Source organism: Necator americanus, chromosome IV (assembly GCF_031761385.1).
Source record: "Necator americanus strain Aroian chromosome IV, whole genome shotgun sequence".
Lineage (NCBI taxonomy): Eukaryota > Metazoa > Nematoda > Chromadorea > Rhabditida > Ancylostomatidae > Necator > Necator americanus.
Window position 1 is genome coordinate 36,334,841 of NC_087374.1, and position 23,285 is coordinate 36,358,125.

Below are 23,285 nucleotides of genomic sequence, written 5' to 3' on the forward strand. Positions count from 1 at the left end.
AGCACATACTTGATAAATCATTAGAGAAATGTGGTACTAGTTAGTAGTTCCTAATCTTTTTTATTCTTAAGTATGCAAATCATGTGCAACTAAAGTACCGTATAAATATTGCGAACAGAAAATTTACGTAAATACTATATACTAACATCAAAAATGTGGTCCGAAAAGTGCACAACCCGAATAGCAAAAGTAACAATACGTATGGAATACAGAAATTATAAATTAATAAGAACATTCTCACAAATTTTTTCATGTTTGATGTAATCCATCTTTGAAAAAAAAAACGTTAAAAATCTACATTAGTCTGTCGAATCATAAGCTCATAGCACATCAACACTTCTTTCAATGGAAAAAGGAGAAGAGCTACAGGAACGATATGAGAAGATTCAGTTTTAGTATGAGTTATTTCCTTCCTCCAGTTCAGAGGGCGACTGTAAACTCTTAAAGCGAAGGCATTGCAGTGCGTAACGGACTGCTTTCTGTCTGAGATGCTGACCAGTGAGAATACGTTGCGTCGAGAAGACGTGGCCCGACTACGACCTTCACTCAGACGAGCGCCAGACTGCTCAACGGACACGGGGCGAAGGCGTTGTGGGCTGTGCGTACGGTCACCTTTCCGTCGTGCAGCGAGTCAGGTTGTGCGAACACGACCTTAAAAGAAGTTGTTAGAATCTCGTTTTCATCAAAGACCATAGAAAAAAATCAGAAAAAAACTCATTGCGGCTTCCTTTTCAAAAATATAGCAGTTAATGAGGGAGTAGTCCTTTCCCTGAGCTCCTATGCTTCAGGTTTTCGAAAAAAAAGGGCTTTCAACACCAACCTGGTCCCGATAAAGTCTCAATTTGATCTCCGGAACGGCCACATTTTGTAGGATTTTCATTGCTTGCTCCCCAGGCTGCACCAGCGCGACACATGTTGCTGGGAAAGAAAGTAATCGTTCCGTTCTGAAAGATAAAATCCATGAAATCCTACGAGGAAATGTTGTTTAGGGACTCGTTACCTGTCTTGAGCGCGAAATCCATGCAACCAATCCGGGTCTCCATTGTCCACAACGTGAACTCTTTCTCCGAGGACCAGTGGAGCTGCACCATTTGTGGGGGTGTACTCGTGAATGACTATGTAGCCGCCTGCCAGCGCTGAAAATAAAACGACTAATGGATAAAAGAATAAATGAGATAAAGATAAAAAATACAAAAATAAAAACCTTGATAGGTTTTGAGGAATTAGACAGCTTCAAATATTAGGCTGAGGAATAACTCGTGAGCGTTTTTCAAGTTGAAGTTGTTTGCACAGAGAAATAAAAAATATTTTTTGAACTTTACAATCATTCAAAAAAGAATTTTCCACTCCACAAAATACCATCGTAGTGATTTTTAAATTTTATTAATTAAAGTTTTTTCGGATCATTAAACTGAAGTGTCAGGTTGAGGAAATCGAGCATTTTCGACACTTTTTTGGCATTTAATCGAGACAATAAGGCCGCATACGTCGAGATTGGTACTGTGAATGGAGGAAAAGAACAATGCTTTAAAATATCGCTTATTGTTTACCTTCTTGCTTCGAAATTTGGAATTTTGACCTCGGAAACGGGTCACACAACCGGACTACTCAATTACGGGAAAATTCATTATTTCCTTTTTTAGAAAATAAAAACAGAACTGACGTGAACTAATCGACGGTATTCTCTCTATGGTTGTTCTTCCCTTCATTTCTATCAACTTTTTTTCACTGTTCTATTGGATTTCTATGTCACTCATCGTTTTTTTCTCAAATTTTTGGCATTTTTTCAAGTTTTTTCAAATCTTTTTGTTCTATTCTGGATTTTTCATGTCTCATTCGATGCCTTTTGTGCAAGACACATATATCAGAAAGAGCTTCAGCAGCATTATCACTTCGATTAATTGCAAAATGCTGAAGGTTTCGAAAGTGCTTTGTTTTGTTAACCTGACATTACATTTTGATGATTTGGAAGAACAAGAATCAATAGAAGAAAGAAGAATCAATAGAAAAGTGTTCAAAAAATCAATCAGGACTAACTTTTAGAATGAGAAATTCTCTATCGAAAAGTTTATTAATGTCTGAAACGCTCTTTATGTGCATTTTTTAATTCAAAAGAAAAAAATACTCGCAATTTATTCCTCAACCTACAAAAACGCACCAATATAACCTTTTTCGAACTGAAAACAAGGCTAAACACTCACTCGCAGCAGCACTACCTCGTCGACTGTTCATATTGCATGGAGAGCAACTTCTATCCCAATCAGACAGATCGGATGATCCATTCTTGCTGCGAAGATGTCCACCTACCAATTTAGATCCTGAAGAAAGTAATTCTGAGCAGCACTATTCGATATTATCTGAAATGTTACTATTTTTGGAAATTGCCCTAGTCCTGGTAGATAAGCAGCGCAAAAACATCATCATTTTCTCGTCAGTATTACTTTCAGGAAAAGTCGGTGGTGACAAGTGTCGCGACTCGCTTCGCTCCTCACGATCAAAGCCTGGCCGGGAGCATTGCTAACCGCGCTCGGTAGCCAAAGGCGCGCGCTCTTACCAGCGTACTTTGCCATTGGTTGCCGTCTCCCGCGGAGCTCCGCCCACTCGAGCCCAGGCTATATAAGGGAGCCGGTTTGCCAGCCTTCTGCTTCGTTGTCTCTTCGTTTTCATTCCGCTTTGGTTTGAATTGATTTCGCAGTAGGCTCGGTATACGCTAACGCATCGCTCCGTTTATTCGCTTCGTGTTTGCGTAGTGGTGCTTTGTTGTGTGTTATGAAGGAAGTAATACGCACGTGCAAGGCACGTGACGGGAAAGGGATATAACATCTTGGAAAGTAAAGGAAAGTAAAGAAGAACCACAACAAGGCAGGGAGTGCCACGCCGTCGCGTAACGCCTTGGTGGCACGCGGCCGGCGCTAGCCGACATGGTCCACACATATATTTTCCCCCCATTTAGTAGAGTCCATATGATTTCCCCCCTGTCAAGATACTGTAGTTCGCCATAATAGAGAAGTTAATAAATATGCAATGTAGCAGTGCTGGAGCATGAGATGGCTACTGAAAGACAGGCGGCCCGAGGACGGGGTCAGGACACCTCTAGGTAGCATAGGCGGAATGGGGGAGCGGGTTCACTGACCACCGGAGAGAACCCCTCTAACCGAGACTGAACCCCGAGTCGCAACAACAAGTAATGTACTTCCGATGACGTCATATGTGCATTATATTTGCACAGAAATAAGGATTAACTTTTCTACTCCCTTCATTTCTCAGGGAAGTCGCAGCGAAGCACTGAAGGTTGTCCAATCAATATGGAATATTTTTTCTTCTTAATTAATCTTTTTAATGAAATTACGAGAAAGTTTCTACAAGTACAAACTTACTTATCCCCATTAGGTACATGGCATAATAATAACGAATCTTTTACTTTCCAGCAATTCACTTTTCTAGCACTTTTAGATGCACATTTAAAAACTCACTCATTGGACTTCGATTCGCTGAGTTTATTCTCGGCGGCATATCTTGACAATCCAGCGAAAGGGATTTCATTTGCGTTGTTAACCTCGGCGCTCGTCTTCGGCCAGTGGATCTGCCTGGAATTGGAAGTCCATGAGATTCGTTCTTATCAATATTGACTTTAAAAAGTCAAAACGTTGGTGTTTTGTGTTTCTAGGAACGATTTTTATTGCCAGGAGATTTTCGTGATGAAAAATGCAGTATGGAACAATTCTATTCAAATATCAAAAAAGCACATTGAAATGTAGGAAACAACATCTGCTCAATCCAATCATCGTGCTCAGCGTTTTTTCAGTAAAGCATTTTAAATTTATGTATTCCTAAAAAAGTGTAAATGAAGATTTCTTTTATGTACTTATGGATAAGCTAACAGCACGCAATAATAATGTAATGGAAAGGTTCGATGTATTCACGATCATTCTGTCGTTTCTAAGAAAACTCCACCGATTCCGGACTGCGTCCCTTAATTGTCATTACTAAAAAGAAACTAAATGAATAACCTATGCTATAAAGTAAAACCTAATAGCTATATTTTTGCCAATGAAGGTGAACCTTTTTAAAGGTGATATGAAATTTGGGTACAGCAGAATGGCTATCAAATCACTTGTTGATTTTCCTTAAGAAAGAAGTTGGGCAACTTAAGAGAATCGTAGAAATCCGATACGATAACGGAGAAAAGGATTGGCGCAGAAGCAGAAATAACCAGAAAGAAAAAAAAGAGATGACACTGCACTTGTATTTTCACATTCTACCATTATCACACATTTGAGTTTGTTGTGTCGCATTTCAACAATTGAAGAATGTTATGTGACTTTATGTTGGAACAATATTGTGGATAAAACAGATTCGTGATTTGATATTTAATGTAAACTTTCGTCCTTCAAACATTTTTTTCCGCTCCTCGAAACCTCTATGAAATTCCACTAACGAGGCTTACACTTGAGAAAACTGCAATTACGTCTCTTCCGTAATAAAAGAGAACAAATTTTGACGATGAAGCACGATTAAATAGAAACGTTGTACGGCAATTTCCTAGGATTTGCAGAATTGCGAGAATAACTTAATTAATTGATCTGCTCTTTAAAAAAAAAACGTATAAACAGTTTTAACTGTGTGAATTTAATAAACATGAAACTTTAAAGCATGAATGGAGTTATTTCTCAAGTTTCTCAAGAAACTATTTTAAGTGTTGACAAGAATATTGAGGTAGTAAAGAGAGGCTGAAACATACTTTTATAATCACTAAAATTCACAAATTATTTTTTGGCACTACTTTAGGAGGTATATTGACTCAATTGACTCACGTAACCATAATTAACGTCGTATAAACGTTTGCATTTGTATGACACTACGAATGAGGTGATGGGCAGTCCGTAGGAAATGAGGGTTATGGAAGTGGTATTGGTTAACGGCTTATTGTATGCGGATTGTACAAGAAGTTCGCCCGTAACCATTTATGGATTCTGTGCGCTCCGTTCCAAGAGAAGGTCAGAGCACCAAAGGTTTGCAGTGAGGTCGTTGCTTCAAATGCCAAGCTACCACGAAATGTTGGTGGAATCGCAGTAACTTTTAGTTTTTTCCATACTAGACCTACAGCTGGTTTTATGCGAACCACCTTTAAAAAAACTTCTATTGACTACTTTTGAACATATATGCATATAAAAAGAATAATTTCAGCATGAAACCAGCTCAGCACAGGTGAGAATGCTGATAATTACCTGTGGGATTTCAAGTAGTTCAATTTTGAGTACTCAACCAGCAATATTTGCTGCTAAGAATTGTTATTTGTCCTAAATTTTTCCATGAACACAAATGAGTGTGGCATGTAACAACACAAAACAACTTTTAAAATAAAATGTTGAGCCACAATAACGGCAATTAGCCAATTCTATTTGAATTATTCGAAAAATATGTATATAATGACCTAGGCCGTTGACGTTCTTTTTGTCCTAGAGTTTTATTTTTATGGATTATATTTTGCGAATAGACAGCTGAGCAGCTTAACACAGCGACTTTAGCCCTGAAAAAGATGCCGTGGAAGATAGATCTAATATTGGTGCGGGCTTGAAAAATAATGAAAGCTTCCTTATCGTGCAATGTCAAACTCTTAAGCACAGCACATTGCTTGTATAAGTTCAGGAAATGGAAAGAAGGAAGTGATTTCGCAAAGAATTGACAATGATTCAAAGAATATTCATGTAGGATTATCGCAGCGAACAGAGATAGATCTATAGTCTCTGTGTATGGAGCTAAGTCAGCAAACAAATGATGCATTATGACGTCGTAAATCCTGAGAGGCGTAATTAACCTAGGAAGACTAGATCACATGTTTTCAGACACTGAGAATGTTTGAAATATAATTTTTCCAGTCATCTTATTTTCGCTTATATTGGGGAACCGAATCACTTACATGACGAAGCCGACGTCGCGCGGATTAGAATCTTGTCATGAAATGGAGCCTGCTTGCGCTGCATTGCTCGCCTGCTGGAGAAAAATGCGTGCAGCTTTAGACGTGAAACCCCACCCCATTTCCTCAGCATTCTTTGCAGTCCCTCGCATTTCCAAACAAAAAAACCATCATAACATTAAAGGCTAGAAGTCTAACCGAGGGAGGATCGCGATCTCAATTTAGTGTGGCTTAAATTCAGCATGGCGCGAAATTGAGAGAGTTTGGATCTCTCCACGAATAGCTGGGGTCGACGGCACATGAGCGTTACCACGTTTAGTTTGCTATAACGGCTCAGAAAACTGGGATGGAAAACAGTTTTGTCGCACTGAGTCCCCCTACGAGACACCTAATAACATGTCACGTTCGCGAATGAAAGCTACAGTAGTAGCCCCTCCGTCGGGTGGAGAAAGCGTCAGCGGTCCACTTATAGACCCTTCGTATCGCCTACTATGCATGGTCTTGTAAAGGTGGCGCGTTATTAGGTGCCTCGTACGGTGAATTGGTGCTATCGTTGCCCACGTAGTTTTCCTGGATAACTACGGGGGAATTGGGCGTAATCAAGCCTATACGTGTGAAATTGAAATTGAAACTCTGGATTGAATTCGGACATAAATTGAAAAGTCCGAAGGAGCAAAAGGTGTAAAAAGACTGGATTTCTGATTATATGAGTAATTTCTTAGCGTTGGTCTGGTTGTACACTTTCGCTTCGTTCTCTTCCCCACCACCTTACGATTATGGTAGCAATCTCGCCTTATTTCATTAGCATTTCATCTGCGGGTGATCATAGCCCATAAAGATCATAGGAATAAATAAACAAATAAATAAAATAAATAACAAAATAAATAAATAAATAGTATCAATGTTGTTACGAGATAAAATTGGGATTGCACAGTAGAAGGACCCTCACGGTCAGCTCTTCCAATGCCCCATTCAATGTTATGGTTTTACTTCGAGAATAAAATCAACAAAGCTCCCACAAATGCAGTAGTAAAGTTTCCATGCGAAAAGTGAAAATCGTCGTCCGGAGTTCAGAGTTCAAGTCAAATTTCTGGCATACGAAAGAAAAAAACTTTGAAATGACGCTGCCGAATGGATTAGTCGCGTCTAGGTCCCCGACTCACATAGTCGCATTTGTTCAGTGACAATGAAAAATTTTTTTGATAGGTTTTTAGCGAAATAACACTCACGACTCCTCAGGCTGGTATTCACTGCAGCTGGCAGAACGGCTTAATTAATTTAATTTGAGATTTTGCAGGATAAAAGCAGAAGTCACTCAATGCTTTCAGCATTTGCGTGGACAATATTCGTGTGCGCACAACATTCAGAGGAAAAACATTGTCTACTAGGCGAAAAAAAAAAGAAAAATGCTCGGAAAGTGTATAGATAGCAGGTCAATTAATCAGATTGACCAAAGAGCTACTAAAGCAATCTTCTGCAGCTAAGTGCTAAATTAGTCCCAGGTGTATGGGTGCAAACAGCAGGTGGCATCTAGTGGAAACAGACTGACTGGCCCGAGGAACTCATTTCATCATCTCACCACTGTTTAACGAAAGACCTTCAGAAAGAAGATCGGAAGTGTGCAAATAGGAGGATTGTGTTAGAAAACTGGGAAATCGGCTCATTTGTAGACGAAACCAGGCATTTATCGAAGGATGAAAACTTTAGAGGCAGGGCTGGTACAGTTTCGAACCACTGATGAGTGCAGTCGCATCGGAATATCTCTTACCACTACGCTACACCCTCCTTATCCACAATTTCGCACTTTAAAGTCATTAATTGAAAGTCAATGCCTTATAATTTTTCTCTGTATAGCATTTAACTTATTTATTTTATACTCGAGGTGAAGTTGGTCACCCAAACCCTGGTAACCGTTTATCTACCGTTGCGTTCTGGGTCTGAGAAAAGGATTTCTCACCTTCTGTAGCAGGAGAATGACCTGCCAACCCACCTTTTGTACTTTAAAGGGGCAGTCTTGTTGTGTAAAATTCAGGCTAAATTCTAGTGAGCTCTGTTCCATCTTGTTTTTTTTTTCATGGCACACCTGCAGGCGTTTTCAATAAATAACATAAATAAATAAATATTTCAGGTGTGCAATTTTAATTATGTAACAAATATTTTGTAGAAAGAAAATAACACAAAATTCAAGGAATTTGCAAAGATTTCACTATTCTGAAAGCAATGTGCGGCAGATTAGGTGATTCCGTGCTCGTGGAAACGTGAAAAGACCAATTCGACTCCTTACAAGGAAGCGAAATGACGGGTGAAAGACAAATATTCTCAGGCGTTTGCGATTTCATTACGATTTCTACGGCAACGCGTGCAAACATTGAGTACTTGAAGCAATTGGTCCGAACCTATACCTGAAAAAACCTCGTCAAAGAAGTTCACTGGACATCACTACGATTAATTCTAAACAGTGAAAGTGCCCACATTATACTTGAAAATATACTGTACCTACAGAAGCCGGGATTCTGAATGAAAATTCTAAAGTTCATCTTTGAAGTGAAAGAAAACTTCATGGAAATAATGAAAACGTTTTGTAAGCACACACTCGAAAACACAGAGCGAACCATCACAGACTGATGGAGCTGATTATCGTCTCTCTGTAGATAATCCTAGACAAGTGAAGGGATGATTGCCAATATGAAATTAGAAGACTACGAAGTGAAAATTTTCTCAAAATCGATTTTCTCAGAATCTGATATCACTTTTTTGATTTTGAAGAGTTCCATGTAGGAGTCTGAGACCGACCACGACACAAATGTGCAATATTCGCCTCGTTCTAATCCCTTTGTTTCAGACGGCCGGGAAGACCGAGAGGAAGAATTTTCAGACTAAAAACCTAGATTAATTGCGTCATCATCGTCATCACTTCACTGCTTTGCTATTCTTCTCCTTTTCTTTGTTTTACTTTTCTCTCCTTGGTTTCTTAACCTCTACTGTAATGTTTCCTCAGATGTTCCTCGTCGTCTACCGCAAAGCGGCGAAAGGATTCATTAGAATATCTGTCACCTCTCAAAAAACGCTTTGATAGGTGACAACATAAACGTTTTGCTACTCTTACATGAATTATACCGGTCTTGCGCTCCTGACTTACACTACTTCTACTTACTTACTTACTTCCTGCTTACTTCTTACTATGTTCTCGAACGAAAATGATTAAAATTTGAACACACCTGAATTGTCAAGCTGTGGCGTTGATCCAAGCATTGGATTCGTTTTTACAGAGCTCATTTCTGCGTATCCCGAATCCTAAAATAGCTTTATCTTTCGAAGAGGACATTTTAAAGGAGTTTTCTTTTATTTCTCTTCCATTTCAATATTCCATGATTAGTTTGTGGGATAGGGATTAATCTAAGAGAAAAGAATTTTGACTCAAGGAAGATGCTACACATAAGAGTTTAGCCGCTTCTCCATACTGCAATAAGCCGTTCAAACTTTTGCGATTTCCCCAAAATGACAAACATCTCGAGCATGCACAATCATACATAATGCCCAAAAATTTATGGAAGTTCCCACTTCAGTAGCTTTGTTGTAAATGTATTACTGGCACAAGAACATCTATCACAAGCCTCAGGGAAGCTGACTACCCGGCGAATTTGTTGCAGCATTATTAGGTCTTTTGTTATACATGTATTAAAGGTGGATGCGTGATAGAATGCGAATCATAGCTTTCACTGGAGAATTTTTATGACACAGCAGGACGGAATAGCTTTAGGACCTGTGGACCAATGTTATTAGTGCAAGAAAAATTGGTGGAAGCATAAGTGTTTCGGATAGCGCAGCTTGATTGAACTGGAAATTTCCACAGCTGTCACCATGGCATGAAAAGTCATAAATCCTCACCGAACTAAGGATGTAGAAACTTTCGATCACCAAAAATTTTGTCTAACTTTTTGGTCCGCAAAATTGTAGATGGATTTAAAATCATGTTCAATTCGATTCAATGTAAGCCTACCTCATATACAATCTGGAATGCTATTCAATGAATGGATCCAACCAACAACAATGGAGCTTTTGTAGCCTCCCTTACAGACTCAACTACAACTCATGGAGATTTGCTTCGAACAAAAAGAAAAAAAGGAAAATGCGGTGAATTTATATTCTATATCATTTTATTTTATTATTCTATTATTATATTATATTATTCTATATTATATTCACACAAATAGACAAGACCCGTTCTGGAGGAGAAGGTGTGGATGATGTGCGCCAGAGAGATCGTCATGTACACCATTTCGCATGATGATGAAGTGCTTTACACGTTCTTCACCTTTTTTAGCATCTCACCCAAGCATTTCCAATTGGAAGCTCGCGTAGAGAAGGTAAAAAAATTAAATTGATAATAAAGAATCAATGAATAAATGATGACATCAGCATCGATATCATTCAATCCCAGTAATCGTTTTTACATCCACTTTAAACAAAGAATACAATATCCCAGGTGTAACACTACGAGCTATTATTTCGAAAAAAGAGAACAATAGATTGAGTTCTTAGCAAAAACTAAAGCACTGAGCGTCCAGCAAAATTAAAATACTTTGAAATATTCACATTCTTCTCCACCAGTATAAACAGTAATTAACAGTATAACAGTAATTCTGCTATTCCTCTTTAGGAGTATACTTTTCCAGAAGATTAGATGGGAAGAATGGAAAAGAAAGTGCTATTTTTACTCTTAAACTCAACTTTAAAGAGAGAAATGAGGAGGAACAATACATTTCTTAACGTTAGAACTTCTGAAACCGATAAGCAGATGGAAATGTGGTGCGTTGCAAAACAAAACTGACATTTTAGAAGGCTGCCCTCAAATGAATCATCTTAATTTAGTGATATATAGCTTACAGTAATTAAACTTAAAAAAAAAAACATAATTTCTAGTTTTGTCCAAGCAAAAACACAGGAAACGTAGAATTCTTACCTGCAATGAAACTTGCGACAGATTCCTCGGACTGGGGGTAGCAGAGTCGAAATTATTCGCTGATGATCCTCTACGTCCACCGTACTTACCGGTCGCCTGCTTAAGAGCCAAGTAAACGGGATCGACGGGAGCGTCTGTAACAACGGGAATTATCCAACGATCTGTTACCCAATAAGAAGTTAGTAGTATTTCAAAATAAGCTGTTGCTAGATTAGTAACTTATTCTTCTAATATTTCTAACATATCACTTCTATATTTTAGAGAGAAATCGATGAAAGTGTTCTGCGCAGCTGTGAAGTTGTTTAAGAATACTCGCAACTGTATCACATGGTTTGTATTTTCGTTAGCTATTATAGCTAGCATATCCCGAGGCTTTAATAAGTAGATATAATCGAGGTCATAATAAGAAAGTTGAATTGTAAATAACACCCACCTCTTAAAAAGCCCACACTGGTTAGAGAAGTAATTTTGCTTGGAAATAAAGGGTCTTATTTTAAGTCTAAGATTTATATGCAGTATAAAAAGTTAATAAAAAGATTTACAAAGAAAGAACAGAGAACAGAGGAAAGGAAAGAGACAAGGAAGCGCTTCTTTGAAGTATCGCGTGAAATATCAGCAATATCAATGAGTTTTTTTTTTGCTGTCGGAGTTTCCTGAGATGTCATTTTTCCAAGAATATCTTCATGATATTATCTTATGAAATATGAGCAAAATTAGGAAACAAGAAATTTCTGTTTGATATAAATATGCCATCATCTGCAGTCGAAGAAAATCCTTGAAGAAAGAAAATTCAGCAGTCACGCATGTATGGGGAGCAAGCAACAGTTTTAGCACCTCATCAGTATGTTAAAGGCAACAAGCCATAAAATGGCGATGATGGGATCTCTACACGAAAAAATAATGCTATGGTGCAGATTACGAGTATTTAGTGTATTCACTCTTCATTTCCCCCAATTTTCTTGAAAAAAAAAATAGCGTGGGAAACGGCTACCCTGTACGAATTTCCCTACAAAGCATCTCATACTGTATCTTTTGTTCACAGAATACCCTAATCCTTCCCTGGAAGGGTCTCAGTATCGCCAATTCCGCGGTATGCTGCCTTTAAGAAGAGGAGGCTGCCCCAGAATGAATCATACTCCACCCCCTTATTCCAGTTCAGTATTCTTTTTTCATTTAGTCCGCAGATTATATCCTATGAAACGGCACTTGTGTGTATCAAATGTGTGGGAAAACCCAGAAATCGACTACGGTGAAAACTTAAAAGAGGATGATGTGGAGATGTTTGTGTTAAAAACAGGAATAACACAATTTATTTTCTAATGCAAATAGAAAATAGAAGGAGTGTGAAAATTATTTTAGTCATGAAGTGAATCATCAATCATTTTCTAAACATTCGTTGATGCAGGAACCTCACCCCTCTTTAAAACTCTTTTTCTGTTCAGTCTATCACAAAGTACGTTAAAATCTCACCTAAACTCATTGAACGGTAAGCCATTATTTTTCGAGAGTCGCTGATAGTTGCTGGTCGAGGTATCCACAGGCAAGAATGAAATTTAGTTCCGCAAAAAGGGGTGTGTCTTTGTTTTGCTGGATGGACGGCCGAATCCGTCAACGAAATGTGTGAGGCCAAAAATCGGTTTCGGATTGAGAATGCATAAAAAACGAAACGCGAAATTCGACAAGCATTTTCGCACGCTAGGATCTTGCTAGGCTGGGATAAGTGGTAGACATTTTTAAGTCGCGAAGCCTACGCGGTTTCTTGGTCCCATGCGGTTTAGGATTTAGGATTTACCTACCTAATATTACAACAAACAAGATTTGAGAAGTTTGCGGAAGTAAATGTGAGGTATTTAGAAAGACCCAGCAAAATATTAGAAGATAGAATGTTTACTTAAAGAACAATTGAAGATGAGCACGACTATAGAAGAGTTAACGAGAAAAGAATTCCGAAATGCTCAGGAAGCTTCAGACAACAGCTTTTTCCAAGAAAAAGTCTAGGAAGGATGAACCACTTAACTAAAGTAAATTGTGGATAAACTCAGATAACAGCTATCAGAAATGTTCATGTCTTAATTTAATAGTTGTCAGTCTTTCCACATATAACTGACTTGGGCATGGACTATCCGGCTGCCTGAGGAATGGACAACCTCGCTTACCTCGTTTAGGACTCACAACCAAAAAGACTGGTTTGTCCGTTAGGATTCCATTTCACTCTTGCTTTTATGACGTCTTTCTTCTACGGAAAATAGAAAAAATACCGAAAGTAAGGATTTGCGAATCACAAAGAAATGGAACAGAAAACAAGAATTTGTTTATCTTTCCGAACTTATCAGAGTGATTACTCACAAACGGGACTTCGATATTACTTTATATCAAAAAGTGTGCGTTAGCATAGAATAATAGATGGCTCATCAAATGAGTAATCGTTATTAACAGCTGCATGTCACCAAGCGCCAATCAAGAAATGCGAGAAGATTAATGTCGCATTAGAATCCCCACCGCTTCATTCTCAGCCTTCTAAGTAGGTTTTTAAACTGCAGAGGCAAAGAGCGGCTCCAAAATTTCTCAGCCACGCTCTAACAGATGATTCACGGTGTACATAGTTAAGAGTTTGCATAGATAACAAGAGTGCGCCTACCCAAAACACAAACTTTACAAGCTTCCTGGAATAAAGTGGAATTAAGACTCCACTCAGAAAACACTACAAAAAATGAGGTGGAACAGAGAAGAAGGCAAAATGTTGTTCTTAGATTTCACCACCCATCTCAAACCTTCCCGTTTTTCTTAAGATTACAAAACAATGTGATGTCCAAAATAATGCGGCGAATTTCAGCGAGTCAGTCGCTCTCGCACAAGTATCGAGAAAACGCATTTAGGAAGCTCGTCATTCTGAACGAGATAGTTTATGAAGGCGTAGGGAGTTGCGAGGCTCGTGATGAAGGTCTTTGATATTGGATTTCTCCACGCACTCACTTTTTATAAGAGATGCATTATTAGATGTGTGAATTTTGTCAACAAACATCACGATTATAAGTCGGCATGGACCGTAGCTTGAAGCAGTGCCCACTCTGGTTATAACAAAAGAAAAACGGCAACAAAAAGTTCTAAAATATTCAATTGTGTCATTCCAGACACTATTCACAAACCCTATTCATATGGAATTCCATCTCCTCCAATTTTTTTTTTGGATAAATTATAATGGATTGGAGAGCCGGAACACTCCTCGGCTATGATATCGCTCACCTTGAACAAATTTTCAGATCTAAACTTCATCCAACTGACAAGTAAATGAAAAAATGAATAAACGAAAGAATGCAGCGAAAAACTGATTTTCTTGCCCTATTTTCTCCTCTGTTCCATCTAATTTTATATTTTACCACATTTACAGGATCAAAGATCCAAATGTTGTAGAAACATTGGATTAGAGCTGAAAATTGTCACCCGTATGTAGTGATTTAAGCAAGTACATACATAAGCAAACAACCACAGTAGTACACTTAATATTTACTGCTCTTAATATTTACATTTGATGTGTGATCCTGAAAAAGAAGAAGAATGGATGTCAGTGCAACATCAGCGTACCTCCACGCATAACTCAAATTTTTCATTCAGACAATTTTTTTACGATTGCAAATCTATGATTATCCATAAGGATTCACAGAAGGTACAACCTATTCTAAATTACGTATTTCTGTTCTAAATTATTACACCGGATATTGTCGTCCAGACCAACTATTAACGTCAACCACTCATAGCGGTAGTCTTTTTTTACTACCATATTGATATTTCTTTCCACAAAGAAGTTTTCTTTAGAGGAAAAGACAATTTAGCGGAATTAGATCCGATGTAAAATGAAGTATTTAAAGAGTTCACATCACTGTACTAAAATCCTTTGTACTACAGCGCCGAAAGACCACTTCGCGTGATTGCTAACTTCAACAACTTCTTGCGGCATAAAGAGCCAAATGGGCTCTGAAATTGGTTGGTTAGAGCTTCACATAATAATTAATCACCCACATTCTATAGTGCTGCAATTGCCCCGCAATTGATCCTCGATGAGACAAGAATGCGACTTAGCGTTCAGCCCCTGGTTTAGGTATGCAAATTTCGTGCATGCAAAGCATTTAATGAGGATGCGACGGCTTCGTGCCATAGTTTATCGTTGAAAACCTAATGAAATCTGTTTTCTCGTGATTGCCACTTCGCATCCTTCTTCAGCACTTCACGCATGATTAACCAGTAACCTACTGATTTATTTGCATGTTACCTGTGAAGTAGGATTAGTAGTGTTGCTGGAATGAGTGTGCACATCTTTGCCGAGACATCAAACTCGAGCTGAGTCTCGCGTCGAATAAAATGAACGCCTATAGAAAACGGAATAGAATAGTTTTTTTTTCAGAATTTCAATCAGACGTGGACCAGGTTCAGGCTTAGTATGTAGCAGTAATTCACCAATCCTAAGACGCCAATTATCCACAACACAGTCTGTTGCCTATTCATTCGTTATGTGTTGTGTAGCTTAAACTCCGAGATAAAGTTATTCGGCAACAAAAATACGAGCATTTGTATGAGTTCGGTATCAAGTCACCAATTAACCTCTACCTCTTTAAAAATAAAAAAAATCACGAGAGTCATGAAATTGCAGCGGTAAAGCTAAGTACAGATACATTGTTGGTTTCCCTTATTTCGCATCAACAATTTCTGTTGACTCCCAGATTAAAAGACAAACGGTGAATCAAAAGAATTTATCAACATTTTTTCCAACGTATAGGCCAGAAGGAGTGTCTCACGAGGAACAAAATAAAAAAAAACTGAAAGATTCACTGCATGTGCATTTTCTCGCGAATGATGATCATTATAGGTTTTTCTGAGCCACTTCTGAGCAACAAATGAATCGATTTTTATGTATGAGTAACCGGTCTGTTTGATAGATGACTTCTTATTGTTAGGGAAAGATTGTGAGGTGTTGCTAAGGTGTGCGTTTTGGGTTGCTAAAACTGGCATTGGATTGGGAAGTGTGGCGGGAACTACACTGACTCTCAGAGATGGGCAGTTGTCGCTGAGTAGAAGGCTGTGAGGTGTTGCTGCAACTTCAATAAGGCGTGCAGTGTGTGGAGTTGCAAGATGCTGGTATTGAAGGTGTGGCGGGAACTACACTGACTCTCAGAGATGGGCAGTTGTCGCTGAGTAGAAGGCTGTGAGGTGTTGCTGCAACTTCAATAAGGCGTGCAGTGTGTGGAGTTGCAAGAAGCTGGTATTGGAAGGTGTGGCAGGAACTGCACTGACTCTCAGAGATGGGCAGTTGTCGCTGAGTAGAAGGCTGTGAGGTGTTGCTGCAACTTCAATAAGGCGTGCAGTGTGTGGAGTTGCAAGAAGCTGGTATTGGAAGGTGTGGCAGGAACTGCACTGACTCTCAGAGATGGGCAGTTGTCGCTGAGTAGAAGGCTGTGAGGTGTTGCTGCAACTTCAATAAGGCGTGCAGTGTGTGGAGTTGCAAGAAGCTGGTATTGGAAGGTGTGGCAGGAACTGCACTGACTCTCAGAGATGGGCAGTTGTCGCTGAGTAGAAGGCTGTGAGGTGTTGCTGCAACTTCAATAAGGCGTGCAGTGTGTGGAGTTGCAAGAAGCTGGTATTGGAAGGTGTGGCAGGAACTGCACTGACTCTCAGAGATGGGCAGTTGTCGCTGAGTAGAAGGCTGTGAGGTGTTGCTGCAACTTCAATAAGGCGTGCAGTGTGTGGAGTTGCAAGAAGCTGGTATTGGAAGGTGTGGCAGGAACTGCACTGACTCTCAGAGATGGGCAGTTGTCGCTGAGTAGAAGGCTGTGAGGTGTTGCTGCAACTTCAATAAGGCGTGCAGTGTGTGGAGTTGCAAGAAGCTGGTATTGGAAGGTGTGGCAGGAACTGCACTGACTCTCAGAGATGGGCAGTTGTCGCTGAGTAGAAGGCTGTGAGGTGTTGCTGCAACTTCAATAAGGCGTGCAGTGTGTGGAGTTGCAAGAAGCTGGTATTGGAAGGTGTGGCAGGAACTGCACTGACTCTCAGAGATGGGCAGTTGTCGCTGAGTAGAAGGCTGTGAGGTGTTGCTGCAACTTCAATAAGGCGTGCAGTGCGTGGAGTTGCAAGATGCTGGTATTGGAAGGTGTGGCAGGAACTGCACTGACTCTCAGAGATGGGCAGTTGTCGCTGAGTAGAAGGCTGTGAGGTGTTGCTGCAACTTCAATAAGGCGTGCAGTGTGTGGAGTTGCAAGAAGCTGGTATTGGAAGGTGTGGCAGGAACTGCACTGACTCTCAGAGATGGGCAGTTGTCGCTGAGTAGAAGGCTGCGAGGTGTTGCTGCAGCTTCAATAAGGCGTGCATTGTGTGGAGTTGCAAGATGCTGGTATTGGAAGGTGTGGCAGGAACTGCACTGACTCTCAGAGATGGGCAGTTGTCGCTGAGTAGAAGGCTGTGAGGTGTTGCTGCAACTTCAATAAGGCGTGCAGTGCGTGGAGTTGCAAGATGCTGGTATTGGAAGGTGTGGCAGGAACTGCACTGACTCTCAGAGATGGGCAGTTGTCGCTGAGTAGAAGGCTGTGAGGTGTTGCTGCAACTTCAATAAGGCGTGCAGTGTGTGGAGTTGCAAGAAGCTGGTATTGGAAGGTGTGGCAGGAACTGCACTGACTCTCAGAGATGGGCAGTTGTCGCTGAGTAGAAGGCTGTGAGGTGTTGCTGCAACTTCAATAAGGCGTGCAGTGCGTGGAGTTGCAAGATGCTGGTATTGGAAGGTGTGGCAGGAACTGCACTGACTCTCAGAGATGGGCAGTTGTCGCTGAGTAGAAGGCTGCGAGGTGTTGCTGCAGCTTCAATAAGGCGTGCATTGTGTGGAGTTGCAAGATGCTGGTATTGGAAGGTGTGGCAGGAACTGCACTGACTCTCAGAGATGGGCAGTTGTCGCTGAGTAGAAGGCTGTGAGGTGTTGCTGCAACTTCAATAAGGCGTGCAGTGTGTGGAGTTGCAAGATGCTGGTATTGGAAGGTGTGGCAGGAACTGCACTGACTCTCAGAGATGGACAGTTGTCGCTGAGTAGAAGGCTGTGAGGTGTTGCTGCAACTTCAATAAGGCGTGCAGTGTGTGGAGTTGCAAGATGCTGGTATTGGAAGGTGTGGCAGGAACTGCACTGACTCTCAGAGATGGGCAGTTGTCGCTGAGTAGAAGGTTGTGAGGTGTTGCTGCAACTTCAATAAGGCGTGCAGTGTGTGGAGTTGCAAGATGCTGGTATTGAAGGTGTGGCAGCAACTACACTGACTCTGTTAGAAGAGTTGTGGGTTGCAATTCTACTAAGGTGTTCCAAGACGTGAGAGAATCTTCAGGGATTTCCGGTGAAGTACTGATTATAATTAACCTTTGCTTTGCTAACTTTGAACAATTGGCTTGTTATGCCAATAGCAAGAAGACTAAGACTATATGTTTATCCGTGTGTGCGCAGACGTATATGCAACCAAACGTATGTGTAACGAAGTGCTTATATACAACTCAACGATCCTTAGTGCGGTTACGACTTCAAAGAAGTCAGCTAGTGTGAATATCCGAATAATTAAACAAAAATATCCTGTAAAAAATAGCAGTCTATGATTTACATACTCAGAAATTTAAGATAGGACAGTACGGTTTGTTTTCTCCTGACAGTGCGAAATAAGAGTGAAGAGAGCTAGGTTTAGGTAGGATGGACTGCAAATAATTGTGCTACAAAACTCGAGGCAAGATTTTTCCCGAATTTCTTGTTCCCAAACCCACCATCTAATTCTTTACAGACCAATCGAGGAGCCAAGATAGAAGGTGATTCCTTGTTTCCTCCCATACATGTTTAACTGATACACTTTTCTATTCACAATCTTACGAAGCCATTCATTTCTTGTGGAAAAAAAGTGGTTGGTTCGGTTTGGGAATCCTTGATCTTAGACAAGTGATTCAATGCAGAATAAAACCGCAAAGTCTACATGCTGTTTCCCACTTAGAATTCTATAAATTCCAAAATTTGAAACAGCGATTAAATATTTGGGAACTCTAAAGGTACACATCCAGACAACGCCTGGCCGTTATAGGAAAAACTGCAATTGTATGAATTAAGAACGTTTTACATCCCCAGAACAGTTCATTGTTATTCCGATTAGATATGAGAGAGCCGTGAACTCGCGCTACATACATCGTTCTTGATGGCTCGGTAACCAACCATGTCTTTTAGAAGTATAACTAATTTAAGCTTAGCTGTATAGTAGAGCGTCGAAACCAAACATAGAGAACGAAAAAACTTTTGGTAAGTCATGTAAGCTTTTCTTACTTGAACGTTTCACACTTATCATAACCTATTCAGGCTATGAAATCATCAGAAAAAGAAATAATTCTTCGTTATATTGCTCATTCATGTGTAAACGAAGCAAAATAGTCGACGTCCCATTAATCATTCCCATGTAGGCTCGCAGGGTCTGTGCTAGGCGAAAAAGGAAATATTGCAAAAGTCTCATAAGAAGCTTCCCAACTCATGTTCGTGTTCTGTGCTCCAGTGGTGATCTTCTTTTTAACTGTTTAGCTAAGCAATCGCTTTGATACGATATTTTCATTCTTTCCTTAGAAAACTCCAATTTCTTTTGAATACAGAAGTTAACTATCATTTAGTTCATTCAATAACTTTACCACCAATGTCTTAGGATCAGCGAATGTCAAGGTTCTCTAGTCCTCTTATCATCCCTCGAAACACATTAACATTTGTCCTATTGTCCCTTACAAAAGAGAGAACGAGTATGTATTATACCTTAGTCACTCAATGCGATTTTCAAAAGTTTTTTTTTTTTTCAGAGACGACCAACTTCACGTCTTTCACGTGTATAATAGTTGTGGATGGCAAGATACGTTAGGAGGGGAATCTACTTCAGTAGTGGGAAATTGTTGTTGAGCTAGATATTCTTCCCACAAACATTATTAGAAACCAGTTGTCCACAGGAACCGAATCTAGAAACTGAGATTGTTTGTTGATTGATTCAGACAAACTGGTTGTTTACTTTTCTTTCGTCAAATTAGGGAGGTCCAGGAAGTAGAAAGAGGTTTCGGCACAGAGTAACTAGGAAAAGATTCAGAAAAAAAGTGCAGCTAAAATTTAGAGTATGGATCAGTAGGAAAAAATTATTGAAAAAAGTTCATTAGGAGAGAATAGCAGAAATTGCATTAGGCGATGAAAAGAGGTTTTTGAGGTTGTGAACAAAGAAGAATGAAGAAAGAACGTCCAACAAGAAGAAATTATGGAAACGATATGGTTCCTGCTTCCTTAAAGAATTTTAATTTCATCTTTGTGAAATTGCACACGGAGAGCCTCATTTTGAGATTCGCAGCCACACAAACATCAAACAGTGGGTGAGCTAACTATGATTAGGGAGAGAAAAAATATGGAGAGAAGTGGCAGAATGGATTAGATGAATTGATGATGAACTGTAATACAAAAAATGTCAAACTGTTGTGAAATTCTCAGAAAAATCTGTGGAGGATTAGGACTCAAGAGATTAGGACTATTAAGCTTTGAGAGGAAGAACTGTTGCTCTTCTTTTAAACGGACTAAGGAGATTAGTTCCTGTTAGGCTTAAAAGAACGATTAGATTCAAGTTCCGTTGTAGGCTTCCACCGTAGTCCTGGTTGGCACAGGGCAGTTCGTAACCATCAATTGTACTGTCACAGAGGACCCCTTTCTGACTGCGCTACCCCCAAATATGTCAAAATTTCAAATATTTATAATGTTAATATAACTATTACTTTAGTTGTCCTAATTAATTTGACATCGAGGATTCCGGAACACTGTCCACAACACCTGGATTTCTTTAGTTATTGTAACACATTGACGACCTAGCGTTTTTTTTTTCGTATCCGCGGCGTGGGCCTACGCGTTTACTTTTGTGCGCCAGTTGTCTTACTGTATTCCCGAACAGTGTCTCAAGAAGCAGATTAAATATTTGGTGACTCTTTCTAAAGTGTTCATGTGATGTTGTCCCTCAGCATTACTAGATATTGTCCCATGCGGCTAAAAAAATACCCAACAAGAGGCCGAAGACGTTGTCTATTTAGCGACCTCAGATATTTTTTCTAAGATAAAGCACATAACGATCAGGTTATGGGAGATATCGTCGCTTAGCTTTTTTTGTGTTAGTACTCCTCTTTTCTCGTGTAAATATTATTTGACTATTCAAAAAAGCGATGGAGAGTGATGATAACATGTGTCTACGTAAAGTTCCTTTTAAAAAAAATCCATTTGCAGTATTATGTTTGCATACACCCGGGAAAACTCTTCTTGCTCGGGGCCAATTATGTGCATTCAGGAGATTGCAGTTCAATGATTTTCACAAAACTAAAAAATCGATACTGGGTGCAGGCCAGTAAATGAATAAATTTAAACATATTCAATAACTATCTTCTTTTTCTATATTGAAGAAACACAAATTAATTAAGTTAAAAGAGTAGTATATAAAAGAATACGCATATTTATCACTATTGTGCTAGTGGAAACTACAGAAAAGATGTTTATATAAAGTATAATTTAGACAAGATTACCTCAATTGTAGCAAATCAAAAGAAAATATCCCATACATTATGACTTCTTGCACATCTAACGTAAGCTTTTTACACTCTTGCTAACTGAAAAATGGTAACTTGTGAGAGTCTCAGATTGATTCGAAATAATCCGAAAACCTCGCCCTTCATATTTTAGTGAAGCTGTGAATCTCTTCGCAGAGATGTATTCTGTGCATAGCTGATTGATAGAATACGTAAAGTACGCACAAAAACGTAAGCGTAAAGGGCATTTTTTTCGTTCTGTTCTTCTTCAAAACTTCTTTCTATTTAATTTTTACCAGATTATCTGCAAACCATTTGAATTATGAATTCGAGATCTACCGATTGGACTTAGAAACCCTAAAAAAATACAGTTAACCCTGTGCACTCCTGTCGAGTCAGACACATGGAATACCAGCAGCTTCAGGACTTTTCGTTATCGATGCTATCCTAATCCCAAGTCACATATCAGTCGAAAATTACAGTAATTGCGATGCTACTTAGTAATTGATTTCTTTTCTAATTTCTAATTTTAGTTCATAAAGTAGTAACAAAATAAATTGTTTATGTTTGGAAATTTCTAAAAGTACGATTTTTTTTACGAAGCAGTCACGCATATAAATTCGAGGCTTCCCAGGACATGTGTCACAAAACTTGCTAGTCTCGCGTCGCTTTCCCTTTCCTTGTCTGTTAGAACATACGACACAATCTTTTTTTTTTTTCCTTTCCGTGATATGTGAAGTGAAAAAGAAGTAAAAAAGTGAAAATGCGGCTCAAAAAACCGCGGGAATTGAAGGTGCTGAAATGTTGTGGTGAACATGTCCCGTTTAATAATAACGTTTAATAATGTCGCGGATTTAAAGTACATATTTCCAATGTCGCACGTGAGGCGACAACGTAGTACGAAAGGTTAGAAGATTTCTTAAAAAATCACATACTGTTTAATGTCAGTAAGTCTGAGTTTTATGTAATCACGGTATTTGATCTTTGAGCAAAAACATTTCCTGAAATTCAACGTAAAAATTCCATATATGTCAAGCACATGGTCCTTCGAATATTTTGACTCTTCTTATAGCTGCAGTTTCGAAACTTCAAATATGTTGAAAATCCCAATCCTAATTTATGGTAGTAAAGGTCCAGAAATTATCAAGATTAGCTGCAAAAAAGGTTTTTTTTTCAAATGAAATCTGCAAGAGAACTATTTGTTGGGAGATGCTGGCTTCGCTTCTGGTTTCCTGACAAAACAACATAATTTTCTGTCTTCTGTGGCTATAGTTACAACTCCTTTCATCACTTCGAGTAATTTTGAAGATTTATTCACGATTTCTACTTGAACATAACCGAGGAAAGTGTCTTCGCTGCCAATACAATATCTTATGGAACAGCGTCTGATCCGTGAAGTATTCGAAAATTCTCCATTATTTGTCCGAGGTGTGGTCTGTTTTAAGTTTAAAGAGAAAAATAACTTCTACTTTGGTTCATAATTGTTTTTCCTATTTCATCTCATGTTCAGCTTTAATGTATGGATTTGTAAACGTTGGACTGGTTAAGCTACTACGTACAAATTAATATACTATTCATAATTAAATTAGTCGTAATTAGGTAATCAGATTGGTATTTTTAAAATATCTGAATATTCCATAATGATCTCTTTGCGAAAAAAAAACTCTGACTAATAATTGAGTAGATAGATCATTCTATAAAATAAATTTTCACTAAATAAAAAGCTTAGGAGAAGATTAATTTACGCATATTCATAGATAGGTAAAAATTGAGCGGATTTCTGTTTGCGTGAAGCTTACCTATTAATATTAACAAGGTGTTTGCGGCTTTGAG

At 39.1% G+C, this 23,285-nt stretch overlaps 1 protein-coding gene across 2 annotated transcripts in view; it reads right to left on the bottom strand.

Annotated features, from left to right (window-relative positions):
- Positions 1-392: 392 nt before the first annotated feature.
- RB195_003806 (uncharacterized protein) overlaps positions 393-23,285 on the bottom strand; it is a gene marked incomplete at both ends in the record, with an annotated part of 58,819 nt that continues 35,926 nt past the window's right edge. The window contains 9 exons of one of the 2 annotated variants that reach the window (XM_064201614.1): positions 393-440; positions 497-565; positions 613-651; positions 821-944; positions 1,001-1,136; positions 2,202-2,318; positions 3,474-3,587; positions 9,136-9,211; positions 10,881-11,014. In XM_064201614.1, the coding sequence (XP_064057494.1) occupies positions 393-440; positions 497-565; positions 613-651; positions 821-944; positions 1,001-1,136; positions 2,202-2,318; positions 3,474-3,587; positions 9,136-9,211; positions 10,881-11,014 (857 nt within the window). Of the gene's footprint in view, positions 441-496; positions 652-820; positions 945-1,000; positions 1,137-2,201; positions 2,319-3,473; positions 3,588-9,135; positions 9,212-10,880; positions 11,015-23,285 lie in introns of those variants that run through there. The other variant, XM_064201613.1, reaches the window with a different exon arrangement.